This window comes from Rhinatrema bivittatum, chromosome 1 (genome assembly GCF_901001135.1).
Source record: "Rhinatrema bivittatum chromosome 1, aRhiBiv1.1, whole genome shotgun sequence".
In the NCBI taxonomy this organism is placed as follows: Eukaryota; Metazoa; Chordata; class Amphibia; order Gymnophiona; family Rhinatrematidae; genus Rhinatrema; species Rhinatrema bivittatum.
In genome coordinates, this window is record NC_042615.1 from 807,492,027 (window position 1) to 807,505,899 (window position 13,873).

General features: G+C 45.5%; 1 protein-coding gene across 1 annotated transcript in view; it reads left to right on the forward strand.

Moving 5' to 3' along the window:
- The first annotated feature begins 3,487 nt into the window (after positions 1–3,487).
- The window catches only part of LOC115078299 (ubiquitin-conjugating enzyme E2 R2-like), a 213,075-nt gene continuing 202,689 nt past the window's right edge, over positions 3,488–13,873 (forward strand). The window contains 1 exon segment of the mRNA XM_029581162.1: positions 3,488–4,372. Coding sequence (XP_029437022.1) covers positions 4,196–4,372 — 177 coding nt within the window. The 5' untranslated portion in view covers positions 3,488–4,195.

Here is a 13,873-nt window from a genome sequence, read left to right on the forward strand (position 1 = left end):
TGCCAGGGAAGCTTACATCTTATTAACACAGCAGCTAGCCCAGCCGCAGGAAACTGGGAGAGGTCTGCCAAAACAATGAGACCACAGCAGAATTTAATTATTGATGTCAGTTAAGATTTTTAGTTATTTGTATGATTTTATGAAATTTTGTTCTTATACCAGATGGTTTTATTGTACATTGCCTTGATTTGCAATGGTAAAAAAGCAATTATTTATTTATTTATTTAGGCCTTTTATATACTGACATTAGTGTACAACATCGTACCGGTTTACATTGTAACTAAAAGGGAGTGGAAAGTACAAAAAACTGTTGGGGGGAGGGGGGTTAAACGAGAGAAACGATAGGCAGAAGAAATACAGAACAAAAGAGGAGTAACGGGAGAAGCATCTAACAGAGGTTATGCTAACATAGCAGATAAACTAATTACAAAAATGTGCGGAATTGATGGAGGAAGAGAAAGGGAGGGCTCAGGGGAGCAGAGGCAGGGAGGCTGAGGTCTCGTCAGGGTAGGCCTGTCTAAAGAGCTATGTCTTTAGTTTCTTCTTAAATTTGTTGGAGCAGGGTTCAAGCTGGAGCGAAGAGGGGAGAGAGTTCCTGTTACGGTATGTGGACCCTTAGTCCGGAACGAAGAATGGTACTCACCGAGGAACAGCCCCGATGAACTCGCCTCCGGAAGGTGGTATGGAGAATGGCTCTGCCACGAGGAGTTCCACGGAACAGCTAAGACCCCCGCAGGGGGCTGGATAGTCTTGGAGCGTCACGGCGTCCCCGAGGAGCGGTTACGAAAGACGGACCTACCAGTATGGGAGACCAGCAAGGTACAGTCCAGGGGTCCAAGCCAAAGGTCTGAAGCTGGCAGCTAGGCGTGGAGCCGAAGTCCAGTCAAGAGGTCCGGGGCCGGCGGCAAGGTGCAAAGTCAAACGTCCAGGCTGAAGATCCAGGGCAGGCAGCGAGCAGGAGAAATCCAAAATCAATCTGAAGTCAAGCCAGAAGTCAGGAACACAAGCCAAGGGTCCGGGGCAGGCAGCGAGCAGGAGAATCCAAAATCAATCCGAAGTCAAGCCAGAAGTCAGGAACACAAGCCAAGGGTCCGGGGCAGGCAGTGAGCAGGAGAATCCAAGATCAATCCGAAGTCAAGCCAGAAGTCAGGAACACAAGGGAAGCAAGGCAAGAAAACCACTAGACCTTGTTGCAAAGGCAACTTCCTGAACCCAGGGAGAGGTTTAAATCTCCCTGGTTGATGATGTCATCTTCCGGGGCCGGCCTGGCTTTCGCGCCGCTGTCCCTTTAAAGGGCGGAGCCTGCTGCGCTCTGTCCGATGCTGCCTGCAGGGACGCCGGAGAATTCGCGCCATGAGCCGTGCGTGGTCTGCCTCGTCGGGGGGGGGGGTCCCCGAGCCGGCGAACCGATCGAGGTAGGGGGGCCTGGCCACGGGCCACTGCTGCCAGGCACCACAACAGTTCCAGTGCTTGGGGCCAGCAATGGAAATGGAGCACTCCCGAGTGCAAGATAAGTGGGCCTTTTTGAGGGAAGGTACTTGAAGAGTTCCTGCTTTGTCTGTCCTGGTGGGCCGGTTGGAAAGTGTGAGGCAGAAAGGTTCATCTAGCCAGCTGGAGTTGTGACTATAAATGGTTTTGTGGATAATAGTGTTTTGAACAGGATATGTGAGGGGATGGAGGTCTTTGAGTATGGGTGTGATGTGGGCGCTTTTTCTAGTATTGGTGATGACCCTTGCTACTGCATTTTGGAACATTTGTAAAGGTTTATGGTAGAATAGGGGAGCCCAAGCAGGAGGGAGTTGCAGTAGTCGAACTTAGAAGAGAGGGTGGCCTGGATGACTGTCTGGAAATCCTGTTGGTGGAGTAAAGGTCGGAGTTTTTTTAAGACATTGAGTTTAAAAAAGCCCGCTTTAAGCGTTGAATTAATGTGCTTTTTTAGGCTAAGTTGCTGGTCTAGGAAAACCCCCAAGTCTCTTACACTTGTTTGCGAGCATAAGGAGCTAAAGGCTGGGTCTTTGGAGATGGTGTTTAGTTTGGGGGATTGCTGATGAGAAATGAGGATCATTTCCGTTTTGGACGTGTTCAGGGCCAGGTGAAGGTTGGTGAGCAAGTTGTTTATGGCTGCAAGGCATTTATCCCAATGCTTAAGGGCTTCAGATAATGAATTATGGATGGGGATGATGATTTGTACATCGTCCGCATAAAGATAGAACTTCAGGCCAAGAAGTTGGCAGAGGGGTGTAAGATATATATTGAATAATGTGGAGGAGCGTGAGGCACCTTGGGGGCCTCCTTGGGACAGGGGGTGGGGTGCAGATTCAGCGATTCCTATTTTGACGGCAAACTTTCTATTGGATAAGTAAGATTTAAACCAAAGGAGGACTAAACCTGAAATGCCTATTTCAGATAGCCGGGAGAGGAGGAGGTTATGGTTGATGGTGTCAAAGGCAGCTGAGAAGTCGAGCAGTGCCAAGAGGAAACAATTACCCTAATCCATGCCTCTGATGAGGTGATCGGAAAGGGTAAGGAGGAGAGTTTCGGTGTTGAGGTGCTTGCGAAATCCAAACTGGGATGGGTGCAAGATCTTGTTGTCTTCTAGGTAATCAGTAAGTTGGGAATTCACAATCCTTTCCTTAATTTTGGAGATGAGAGGGAGGTTTGAGATAGGATGGAAATTTGATGGGTCTTTGGGGTCCAGGGTGGGTTTTTTAAGGAGTGGTTTAATCACGGCTTGTTTAAGGGGGTCAGGGACAATGCCTGAGGAGAGAGAGGTATTAATGAGTTGACGTCATCATCGCTGTCTCCTCTCACGCTCCGGCCCGCCCACCGCTACTTAACATTTCTATAGCGCTACACGACATATGCGGTGCTGAACAAACAACAGAGCTTACAAAATAATCAGATGTACTGTATAGACTAACCAATTTAGCGAGGCATGGGCTTTCAAGACGCATCTGTCTCTAAAGCTCATGCCTCAATAAATTGGTTTGTCTACCAGGTGTCACTCCCCATTTGACATTGTTGCTACATCGAACTAACACAGCTATCCTTCTGATCATAATCAGATGTAACAAACATAACAACATAAGCATAAAATAAAGTTTGTTGGTCCCTTCTTGCTTGAACCCATTTGGTACACACTGCCTCTGAAACTGAGGTTTTAGGGGCAGGAAGGAATGAGGAACCAAAATGCAACAATATTCTGTGTTATGACCCTTTAACACAAAATGCACACCTTAAAACTCCAGCACACTTAGACCTGTGCGCCCAAAGTGAAAACTAAAGTTAAAACCAATATCTGCTAAAAGCGTCCCCTAATGGCTTCGAAAATAGCTGCAGCTCCAAAGCCAAAACACAAGGACCTTTCGGTCCCACGTGCAGGAGGCGGGCGGGAGCAACGTCACGGCGCAGGTTGTGGACGGGGGGGGTTAGACGGAGAGCGCCACCGTGGCGTCCTGCCGTCACCGGCGAGCGTCAACGTCACAAAAGGAACGGTGGGCGGGCCGGAGCGTGAGAGGAGACGGCGAGTAAGAGCTGCCTCCGTCACTAGAGGAGACAGCGGAGCGAGGCCAGAGCCTGAGCGGCCGCCGCCGGAGCCGGCAGGGCCCCGGGAACAACCGAGGCGAGACCCTCCCCCTCCCCACCCCGGCGCCACTTTTCCCACCTCTCCAACTCAGCCGTGACACACGGGACTCCCACGGAGCTCCGGCCCACCACCTTCTTCTATTCTCCGCGCCAGACCCGGCGGCCGCTTCTCCTCCCCTCCCCCTCCCCTCGGTGGTGGCGGCGGGGAGGGGGTGACGGTTTTCCTATTGGCGGGGAGCGCGCGCTTGCTTCCCCCCCCCCCCTCCCCCGCCAGTGGGAGACAGCAAGAAGACACAACAACAGTAGCAGCAGCAGCGGCGGCGGACGCCCACCCTCTCACGGGGGAAGGGGAACTGCTCGGCCCCGGCCGAGCTTTCCTCCTCCTCGGAGGAGGGTGGGGGACACCGCGGCGGCTGAGAGCCCCCCTGCTTTCTACCTCCCTGCCTGGTTGGGGCCCCGCTGCCTCCTCCTCGGCGGCTCCAACCTGCCGCTCTTTTCTTCTTCTCTTCCTCCTCGTACTTCCCCCCCCCCCTCCCTATCTCCACTCTCCCGCTACCCCCCCCCTTTATTCTGACCCTCAGCGGGCTCCCCTCCCTCCCCTTGTCCCGCCATGGCCCAGCAGCAGATGACGAGCTCGCAGAAGGCCCTGATGCTGGAGCTGAAGTCCCTGCAGGAGGAGCCTGTGGAGGGCTTCCGGATCACGCTGGTGGACGAGTCCGACCTATACAACTGGGAAGTGGCGATCTTCGGGCCACCCAACACCCTCTACGAGGGGGGTTACTTCAAGGTAAGGGAGGAGAAAGATCGGGGGGGGGACCTCTGGTTACGTGTCTGGCTGGAGATATTATATATATATATAGGATGATCTGGAGCGTGTGGTTGAAGCGTCACCGGCTACTTGACTTCCCAGAGACTTCTTTTAAAAATACTAAACACTTTTTTTTTTCTTTTGCACTTCTAGGAATATGCATGTAACCTGTTTGTGCGCTCTGATTCTGTATTTATGCTTTTGTCGTATGAGCTGTGGAGAGACGAAGTTGCTCTTGAGCTCTTTTCATTTGCTGTATCGGGGCTTCTCGTATGTTTTCATATAAAATAGAAATCGCGAGGAACGCTTTTCCAAGTCAGGATACTAAAAATGTTCAAAAGTACTCAGGAACCTAAAATATATTAAAATTAAAACTATGCAGTACTTTAAAACAAACGCAGAGACTTCAACACTTTTTTTTTTTGCTTTACCACTCCTTTTTTGAAAACAGTGAATCAGAGCACGGGTCGTATGTAAATTGGACAGTCTTGGGAAGCAGGAGGGTATTTTGGGGTCCTTATGTGCTGTTATATTCTATTTCTAAGTATATTTCGGCAGCATCTTCCTTGGTTCACTTTGCACTTACCCGATGAAGGGAGGACAGCTTGCCAAAGCTAGTTACAGATGTATTAGTTCAATAACTAGGTAGTGGCTCTAGTTAACGACTTTTTTTTAATCTTTCCTGAGATACTGATGTTTTTTATTGGAAAACCACTGTTCATTGTAAAAGGAAATATAGCTCGCTGCATGTGACACTACTGCAATCAGTACTCTTGTCACTTTTATGTTTTGCTTCATAATTGTTTTGAAGGCCTTGGCTTTCATAGTGTTGTGTTTTGAGGACACTAATGGATGCCTTTCCTTTTTTTCTTTTTGTTAGAAAGGCAAGTAAAATCTTGTGCTTACTGAACTGTTTTTCAGACTAAAGTGTGAGGAACGAACAGTTCCTGTCTATCATGACAGGTGTAGATGAAACATTTTAAGCTACTATTTTACATCTCTAGGAAGCAAGAGCCATATGTGGTATGGCGTTGCTATTCAAGAGATGTGTATATATCATACACAGAAGCTTTGTAATACTAATACTTAGCCAGTGATGTGGTAAATGGAGACTTAGGAAGGGTATTCCCAGCACCTGCTAACCAAGAATTAGGAGGTGAAATTCATGTATGAAATCTGTATCTTGGATATGCTAGCCCCAACTCCTTTTCAAGTATTCTGCGTTGGTCAGTGCCCATATAAAGAAAATATTTGGTGAGGCTTTTGAGTTGGATGTCTGAGATCTGCTGATGTGAAAAGGCAAGCAAAAGTAAGAGGATTCTTATTGCAGTTCATACAATATTTTCCTCTTTACCACTTCAACCTTTACTCTATAAGAATAATCCATTCCACTTAAGGTGAAAATTCTATTTTGTATCTAAAAAAACCCAAAACTAAAGGTACTTTCTTCTTTATAGGACCCAAGAATGTTTACCTTTTACTTGCTGCCAAGAAAGATGGAATTAAAACAAGGCGTCTTAATACTAGCAAGTATTGTTGCAGCAGTTGAGACATTGGTATAACTTCACTGATCATTTTCCTACTTCTGTAGCTTTTGAGACTGTACTTCACTTGGCCCGTCATATTTAGGTAGTGGTGATAAGGATTCTAGGCAGGTTGTATGAATATATTGGCAATTGGAGGGAGGTGGAGGTTTCTATATTACTGTGTACGTGAAATGCTTTTGTAATTGACTGAAATAAGCAGGTGTTAATGTGGTTGGTTAAGTTGAGCATAATCTGTTCCTTTTTGTGTAGCATACACTGGCCTACCTGCTTGACCTACATTCCATTTTTTTTCTTAGAAATGGCCTTACTTTAAAATAGGTATTATCCCTTTATTAGGTTATGATACTGAGTCATTTGTAGTTGAGTAATATTGTTGTGAAGGGAGTTAACACATAACTTGACATCACTTTTAAAATGTTAATCATGCAGGTCTGTGCTATGTATATTGGTACTCTACAGTGTTTTTGTTTTGTTTTTAATGGGTGTAGCATGAATGGCAGCTGAGGTCAGTCTATTATGTTTAGGAGTTCTGAGGGCCTTTTGCAGTAAGGGTGTTTGTGGTGAGTTGTCAAAGATTTTGGCAGCTGGGATTCAATGCCAAAAAGTGCAGAGTCATGCATCTGGGGTATGGTAATACAAAAGAACTGTATGTGATGGGGGGGGGGGTGAAAAATTGAAGTGCATGGACCAAGAGAAGAATCTGAAGATGGCGAAGCAATGTGATAAGGCAATAGCTAAAGCATAGTAATGACAGCAGAAAAAGACCAAATGGTCCATCTAGTCTACCCATGATGATGGTAGCTGCTGCTCCTTCCAGATTACCCCTAAGTGTTCTGTTAAGGGTAGTAACTGCTGCTCCGTGCAGGTTACTCCCATGCAGAAATATTATACTATTCCTTTCTTTAAGTCTTTAGGGATCTGCAGTGTTTGTCCTATTCTCTCTTGAATTCATTAACTGTTCTTGTCTTTACCACCTCTTGTGGGAGAGCATTCCAGGCATCCACCACCCTCTCTGTGAAGAAATATTTCCTGATATTGGTTCTTAATCAACCCCCCTTGGAGTTTCATATCATGACTTCTAGTTCTACTTTCTTTTCTAACTGAAAAGATTTGAAGTTTGTGCATCATTGGTACCTATCAGGTATCTGGAGGTCTGTATTAAATCTTCCCTGCACCTCTTCTCCAGGGTATACATATTTAGATCCTTCAGTCTCTCTATATAGGTTTTCTCAAACAGACCCCTCACCATTTTGATTGTCTTCCTCTAGACAGTTTCCATCTGGTCTCTATCCTTTTTGAGATAAATCTCCAGAACTGAACACAGTACTCCAGATGAGGTCTCACCAAGGTTTTGTACAAGAGCATTATTACTACTTCCTTCTTCCTGCTAGTAATACCTCTTTATGCAGCCCAGCATCTTTCTGGCTTTAGTTACTGCCATGGCAAACTGCTTTGCAACCTTCAGCTCATCAGGCACAATCACACCAAAGTCCCTCTTGTTGCACGATAATCTTTCACTCCCCATCACATACAGCTCTTTTGGATTTCTGCACTTCTTGGCATTGAATCGCAGCTGCCAAACCTTCAACCATTCTTCAATTTTTCTTAAATCACTTTTTGTTCTCTCTACTTCAGGCATGTCCACTCTTGCAGATCTTAGTATCATCTGCAAAAAGGCAAACCTTTTTCCTTCTAACCTCTCCGCAGTGTGTCTCATGAAGTTATTGAACAGAACTGATTCTTGAGGCACGCCACTTAACACCGTTCTCTCATCAAAGTGGGTTCCATTTACTATTATTCATTGTTTCCCGTCGGTCAACCAGTTAGTAATCCACTCCATCACCTTGGAGCCTAAGCTTCTCATTTTATTCATGAGCCTCCTATGTATTTCTGTATCAAAAGCTTTGTTGAAATCCAAGTAAACTACATTGAGTGCTTTTCCTTGATCCAGCTTTCTCATCACCCAATCAAATAGATTTGTATGACAGGACCTTTCCCTGGTGAATCCATGCTACCCGGGGGCCAACATCCCACCAGATCTTAAATAGTTAACTGTCTTTTCCTTCAGCAGAGTCTTCATTAACTTTTCCACCACTGAAGTGAGGCTAACCAGTCTGTAGTTTCCAGCCTCCTCTTTGCTGCTACTCTTGTGAAGCAGGATCACCACCGCTCTTCTCCAATCACTTGGCACCACTCCCATTTCCAGGGATCTGTTGAACAGGTCTTTCAGCAGACCTGCCAGCACATGAGAGAAACCTACAAAGGAGCACTACAACCCCCACCTTCTAAAGCTACACGACTCATCTCTACCAGAGACCGAGCTTTTTCCACAGCAGGTCCAGCCATCTGGAACAACCTACCTGCAGAACTCAGAATGGAACCGTGCCTACCAACATTTAAAAAAAACCTCAAAACTTGGCTCTTCTTACAAGCCTTCCCTGATCCTTCAAACTTTCACTAGACAACTACAACTACTCAGCATTGAATTTGGAACTTCGCCCCTTCAATATTCTCATCAGTTACTAGTCTCCTAGTATTTTAATTTAATACATTCTTAAGGTTTCTCTTTTTCCAGCTGAATTCAGCTTCCTAGTTCATGGTCCTTGTTATTATGTAACTTTCTTACTTTTCTGCTTTACCTCCACTAATTATAAAAAGTTGTTCCTTTGTTATGTTATGTTACACTGATCTACCCCTGTTCGATGTAAACCGACCTGATATGGTATTTAACCTTGAAGGTCGGTATAGAAAAATGTTAAATAAATAAATAAATAAATGTGAGCTCCCTTTGTATTCTGAAGAATTCTGGGTTTAATAGAGAAATAATCAGAATAAGGTGGCAATGCCCTTATGCAGGTCCTTGGTGAGGCCTCACTTGGAGAACTATGTTCAATTCTGGAGTCTGTATCTCAAAAGGGACAAAGTCAGGATGGAGGCGGTCCAGAGAAGAGCAATCAAAATGGTGTGAGGTCTGTTTTAAGAAGACCTATGAGGAGAGGCTGAAGGATCTGAATATGTATACCTTGGAAGAGAGGAGGTGCAGGGGTGTTGTGATACAGACCTTCAGTTTCCTGAAAAATGTGCATCATTTAAACCTAACAAACCTTTTCCACTGCAAAGAAATCAGTAGAACTAGGGGTCGCAAAATGAAACTCCAGAGAGGATGACTCAAAAGTTCCAGGAAATATTTCTTCACGGAGAGGGTGGTGAATGCTTGGAATGCCCTTCCAGAGGAGATGTTGAAGATGAACAGTGAAAGAATTCAAAGGGGTGTAAGAACACTGTGGATCCCTAAAGGTTAGAGGATGGAAATGAAGAAAAGAATGCATGGGGGTGGCTTGCTGGTACTACCGTTAACCCAGGGGTCAGGAACCTTTTTGGCTGAGAGCCATAAACGCCACATATTTTAAAATGTAATTCCATGAGAGCCATACAATATGTTTAAAACTAAATACAAGTAAATGTGTGCATTTTATGTAAGATCACACTTTTAAAGTACAATAAGTCTCTGAAAATATTACACCAGGCCTTAAGACACCAATACATCTCCTATTAGGAAAACGGACCAAGTCAGGCTGCTATAGAGTCCTACACAGAAACTACACGCCAGCAGAAAACCTCACCTGAATCACGTGCTGTCCCTCACCTAACATAGAATAAAGAGACCAAAACGCATAACAAAAAGCATGCAGACAAAAACTGAATTGGAAACTGCAACAAGCCAGAGTCTATGCAGTGTAACAAAGGAAAAAAGAAACATCACACATCCTTATAAAACAAATCAAGAAATATAAAATCAGCAGTAAAACTGTACTAACAAAAAGAACATATTTCGAAACAGCTGATGAGTGGAATATCCAATAATTAAAAACTCATATAAAACATTTCCAGATACCAACAAAATATTTCAAAATAGCAGACACAAAGATCCAGTAATGAAAAATAATAAGGATACAAAAATTTTTTTGCTCTGCATACCTGGGAACGTTTGATATCCAGGTGTCCTGAGATTGTTCTGAATTAGCAGGAGGTGGGGTGGTTTGCTTGGAACTTTCTCCTCTGTCACATACCAGCGCTCTCTCTCACACTGGCTCTCAATGACACACCTATACACACATGCTCTCAGTCACTCACATATACAAATGTTTTTTCTCTCTCACTTATATAGGCTCTTAATTACACATTTACACACATGCTGTCTATCTTTTCCCGCTTACACACACAGGCTTTCAATCACATAAATACATGCTGTCTTTTTCTCTCACACACAGACTCTCATTCACATGCTTACAAACATGTCCTCTCTTTCTCTCATTTACACACAGGCTCTCAATCACATACTCAATCACATACTCAATCACATACTCAATCACATACTCAATCACATACTCACATGCTCCATCACCTAAACCAGCTGTCAGACACAGACACACATGATCTCTCTCTTACTTATACACACAGGCTCTTAATCATACATACACATGATCTCTCTCACACACAAAGGATCTCAATCATACACACATACTCTTTCAAACAAACAGGTTTTCAATTACAAACTTACACATACAGGGTCCCAATGGTAAACTTACATTCATGCTCTCTCTCTCACAGGCAGGATCTCAATCACAGACATACTCTCTTTCACATATACAGGCTCTCAATCATTCACATACATGCAATCTCTCACACACACAGGATCTCAAACACACATGCTTGCTCGCTCATTCACTCTCTCTCTCTCCCCCTTCTCCCCCCCCCCCCCCGGGAACTCGCGGCAGCAGCAGCCACCTCCCAACGCTAACCTCCTTCATTTTCAGCCCTCGCGGAGGCGAAGGCGGAGTCCCATCGGCCGCGGTTGAAGATTTTCATTTTCCTCCGAGCCGTGCTGCAGTCTTCTTCCCGTTGGACACTAGCGTGCCTGCGCGGGTCTTCCCGCGCAGGCACCCGATGCTCTCCACTTCCTCTTCCGGGCCGCGGGAAGAAGAGAGCACTGGCGTGCTCTCTTCTTCCCGCGGCCCGGAAGAGGAAGTGGAGAGCATCGGGTGCCTGCGCAGGCACCCGATGACTCCAGCGCTGGCACCCGGCTGACACCCGATGACTCCCGCGCAGGCACCCGGATGACTCCAGTCGGCGTGCTCTCTTCTCCTCCCCCCCCCCGCGGCCCGGAAGAGGAAGTGGTGAGCATCGGGTGCCTGCGCGGAAGAAGAGACCACGCTAGTGTGGTCTCTTCTTCCCGCGCAGGCACCCGATGCTCTCCACTTCCTCTTCCGGGCCGCGGGGGGGGGGGGGGAGGAGAAGAGAGCACGCCGGTGCCGCTGACTCCAGCTGTCCTGCCGCGTTCCGCCCGGGCTGACAGCATTTTAAGCCCGGGCTGCGGAGGACCAGGGAGCAGCTGGGTCAGCGGGGAACCGCGAAGTATGGCGACACTTGTCTGCGAGCCAGATGCAGCCCTCAAAAGAGCCATATCTGGCTCGCGAGCCATGGGTTCCTGACCCCTGCGTTAACCAATAAGCCGTCACACTCTTGGATGCAACTCCATCATGGCTCTCCACTTCAGTGGCAGGAGAAAAGGGGAATTGGATTTGAACAGCAACCAATGAGGGCCCTCACTTTTACAGTCTGGGGAAACAAGTATGGAGGTAACTTGCTGATGTGCCAAGTCTGATACTTTAATGCAACTCCCATACTGCTCTCTGTTTCACGGCAAGGCTTAACGGGGAATTGGATTCAAACAATCAATGAGGAGTCCTGACTTTTACAGTGTGGGAAATCTACATGGTGCAGCAGATGCTACCATAAGTTTGGGCAGATTTGGTCCTCTTCTGCTGTCATTTCTGTTTCTATTAATTTCACAAAGTCCATAGCTACAGTACATAATTAAAGGAGCCAGTGTAATTAGCTTGTTAGGAAATTAAGTCATTAATGGGAAAGGTAATGTAAAAGATTTCTCATTTTGGAGACAAACCTAGCTAAGGTTTTGTTTCCATTCTCTCTCCACCTCCTCTCCCCAAAATCTTGTATGCCTTGTGCAAGTCAAATATTGTACTTCCTAATTATGGAAAATGTGTAATTCTCCTGCATCTGCTTTATTTTGCCCTTCCTACAGGTCGATACAGTACAGTGTGCCAAAAACACATGGCCACCCCCCCCCACCCCTGAAACTAATAGCACCCGCAACATGCAAATGCATGTTGATGGCCCTATTCCCACGCGATACAGAAAGTAACACCTGCCCAAAGGCTGATGTTAATTTCTGCTGGCACCGGGAAAGTGTACAGAAAAGCAGAAAAAAATGCTTTTCTGTACACCCTCTGACTTGATATCATAGCAATATTAAGTCGGAGGCCCCAAAATAAAAACATTTTTAAATTGGCCCGCAGGTTGGAAGACGGACGCTCAATTATGCCAGCGCCTGTTTTCCGAACCCGTGGGTGTCGGTGGATTTGAGAACCGACGCTGGTAAAATTGAGCGGCTGTCAAACCCGCTGACAGCCGCTGCTCCTGTCAAAAAGGAGGCGCTAGGGACATGCTAGAGTCCCTAGTGCCTCCTTTTACCGCAGGCCCTCATTTGCAAACTCAATCGCGCACCCAGGAGAGTGAGCGCTTGCCTCGGAGTGCCGGCCCTCTCGTGAATTTTACTGTATCGGCTCGCTAATTTGCTATGTTACTGACATACACATTCCTTGTATTAAAATGAGATTACCAGAATTGTAGTCTGCATTTGAATTTATTGGAAGTTAGGGTTTCAACTTGAATAAAAGGTTTCTCAATCTCCCTGACTTTTATACAGTTTTGCAGTCCCTTGTCCTTTAAAAAATAAATAAATAAAAATTGCTGTAATTCAGTTTCATGGTCTATGTCCACTATAAAAGCATTAAAGTGTATTGAGAACTGAGCCAAATTGTTAAATGGTGCTGCTCTCAAAGATCATATACCTAGGCTACAGTGATGGAGGATAAAGTTTTTAAAATTAACTTTAATTCATAAAGCACTCAGCAATGACCCTCCACCATATACAGTGGCTTGAAAAAGCATTTGACACTTTAAAAATTCAGATTTTTGTGGATTACAAATGACACACAGATTGTTGCAAACTACTTAAAGTAAATTTTTAGTCACAATTCATTATTTCTCTGTTTTTTGTAAAGTTAAAAACTGAAAAATGCTGCTTGCATAAGTATTTAACCCCTTCAGACTCTACTTGGTAGAACCACATTTTGCTACAATAAGTTTAAAATTTTTTTTTTTTGGGGGGGACGGGGACATTTCTACCAGCTTTGCACACTGGGTGTTATTTTTGCCTGCTCTTCCTAGCAGATTTGCTCCAGGTTCAGTTTGGTTGGATGATTCTTATGGACTGCAACTATGAAATAATGCTACAGATTCTTGATTGGATTGAGATCTGGACTTTGACTTGGCCATCGTAGAACATTCATATTTTTGTGGCTCAACCATGCCTGTGTTGCTTTTGGCCTTGTGCTTGGAAGCATTGTCCTGCTGAAAGGAGAACGTTCTCCCAAACTTTAGTTTTTTAGCAGACTGCAGCAGGTTGTCTTGCTGTATCTCCCTGTATGTTGCACCCCCCACAACATGATGCCTCCCCCCATACTTAACTTTTGGGATGGTGTTTGCTGCAGAATGGGCAGTTAGCTTTGCTCAATCAAGGAAAGAACGATCCTTTTTAATAAAATTTGTCCCACAAAAACAACTCAAAACATTTATTCAGACAGTATCAGTCTTGTAGTGTGCTTCTATATGCATCCACCATCTCCTGCTACACAATGGGCCTCAAGCGATACCAGAGCACTCAGTAGTCTTTCACTTGCGAGTGACTTAAATATGAATAGTTGAGATTGCAGGATCTGAAGAGGTTCTTATGGCCTGGATTGGCCACTGTTGGAAACAGGATGCTGGGCTTGATGGACCCTTGGTC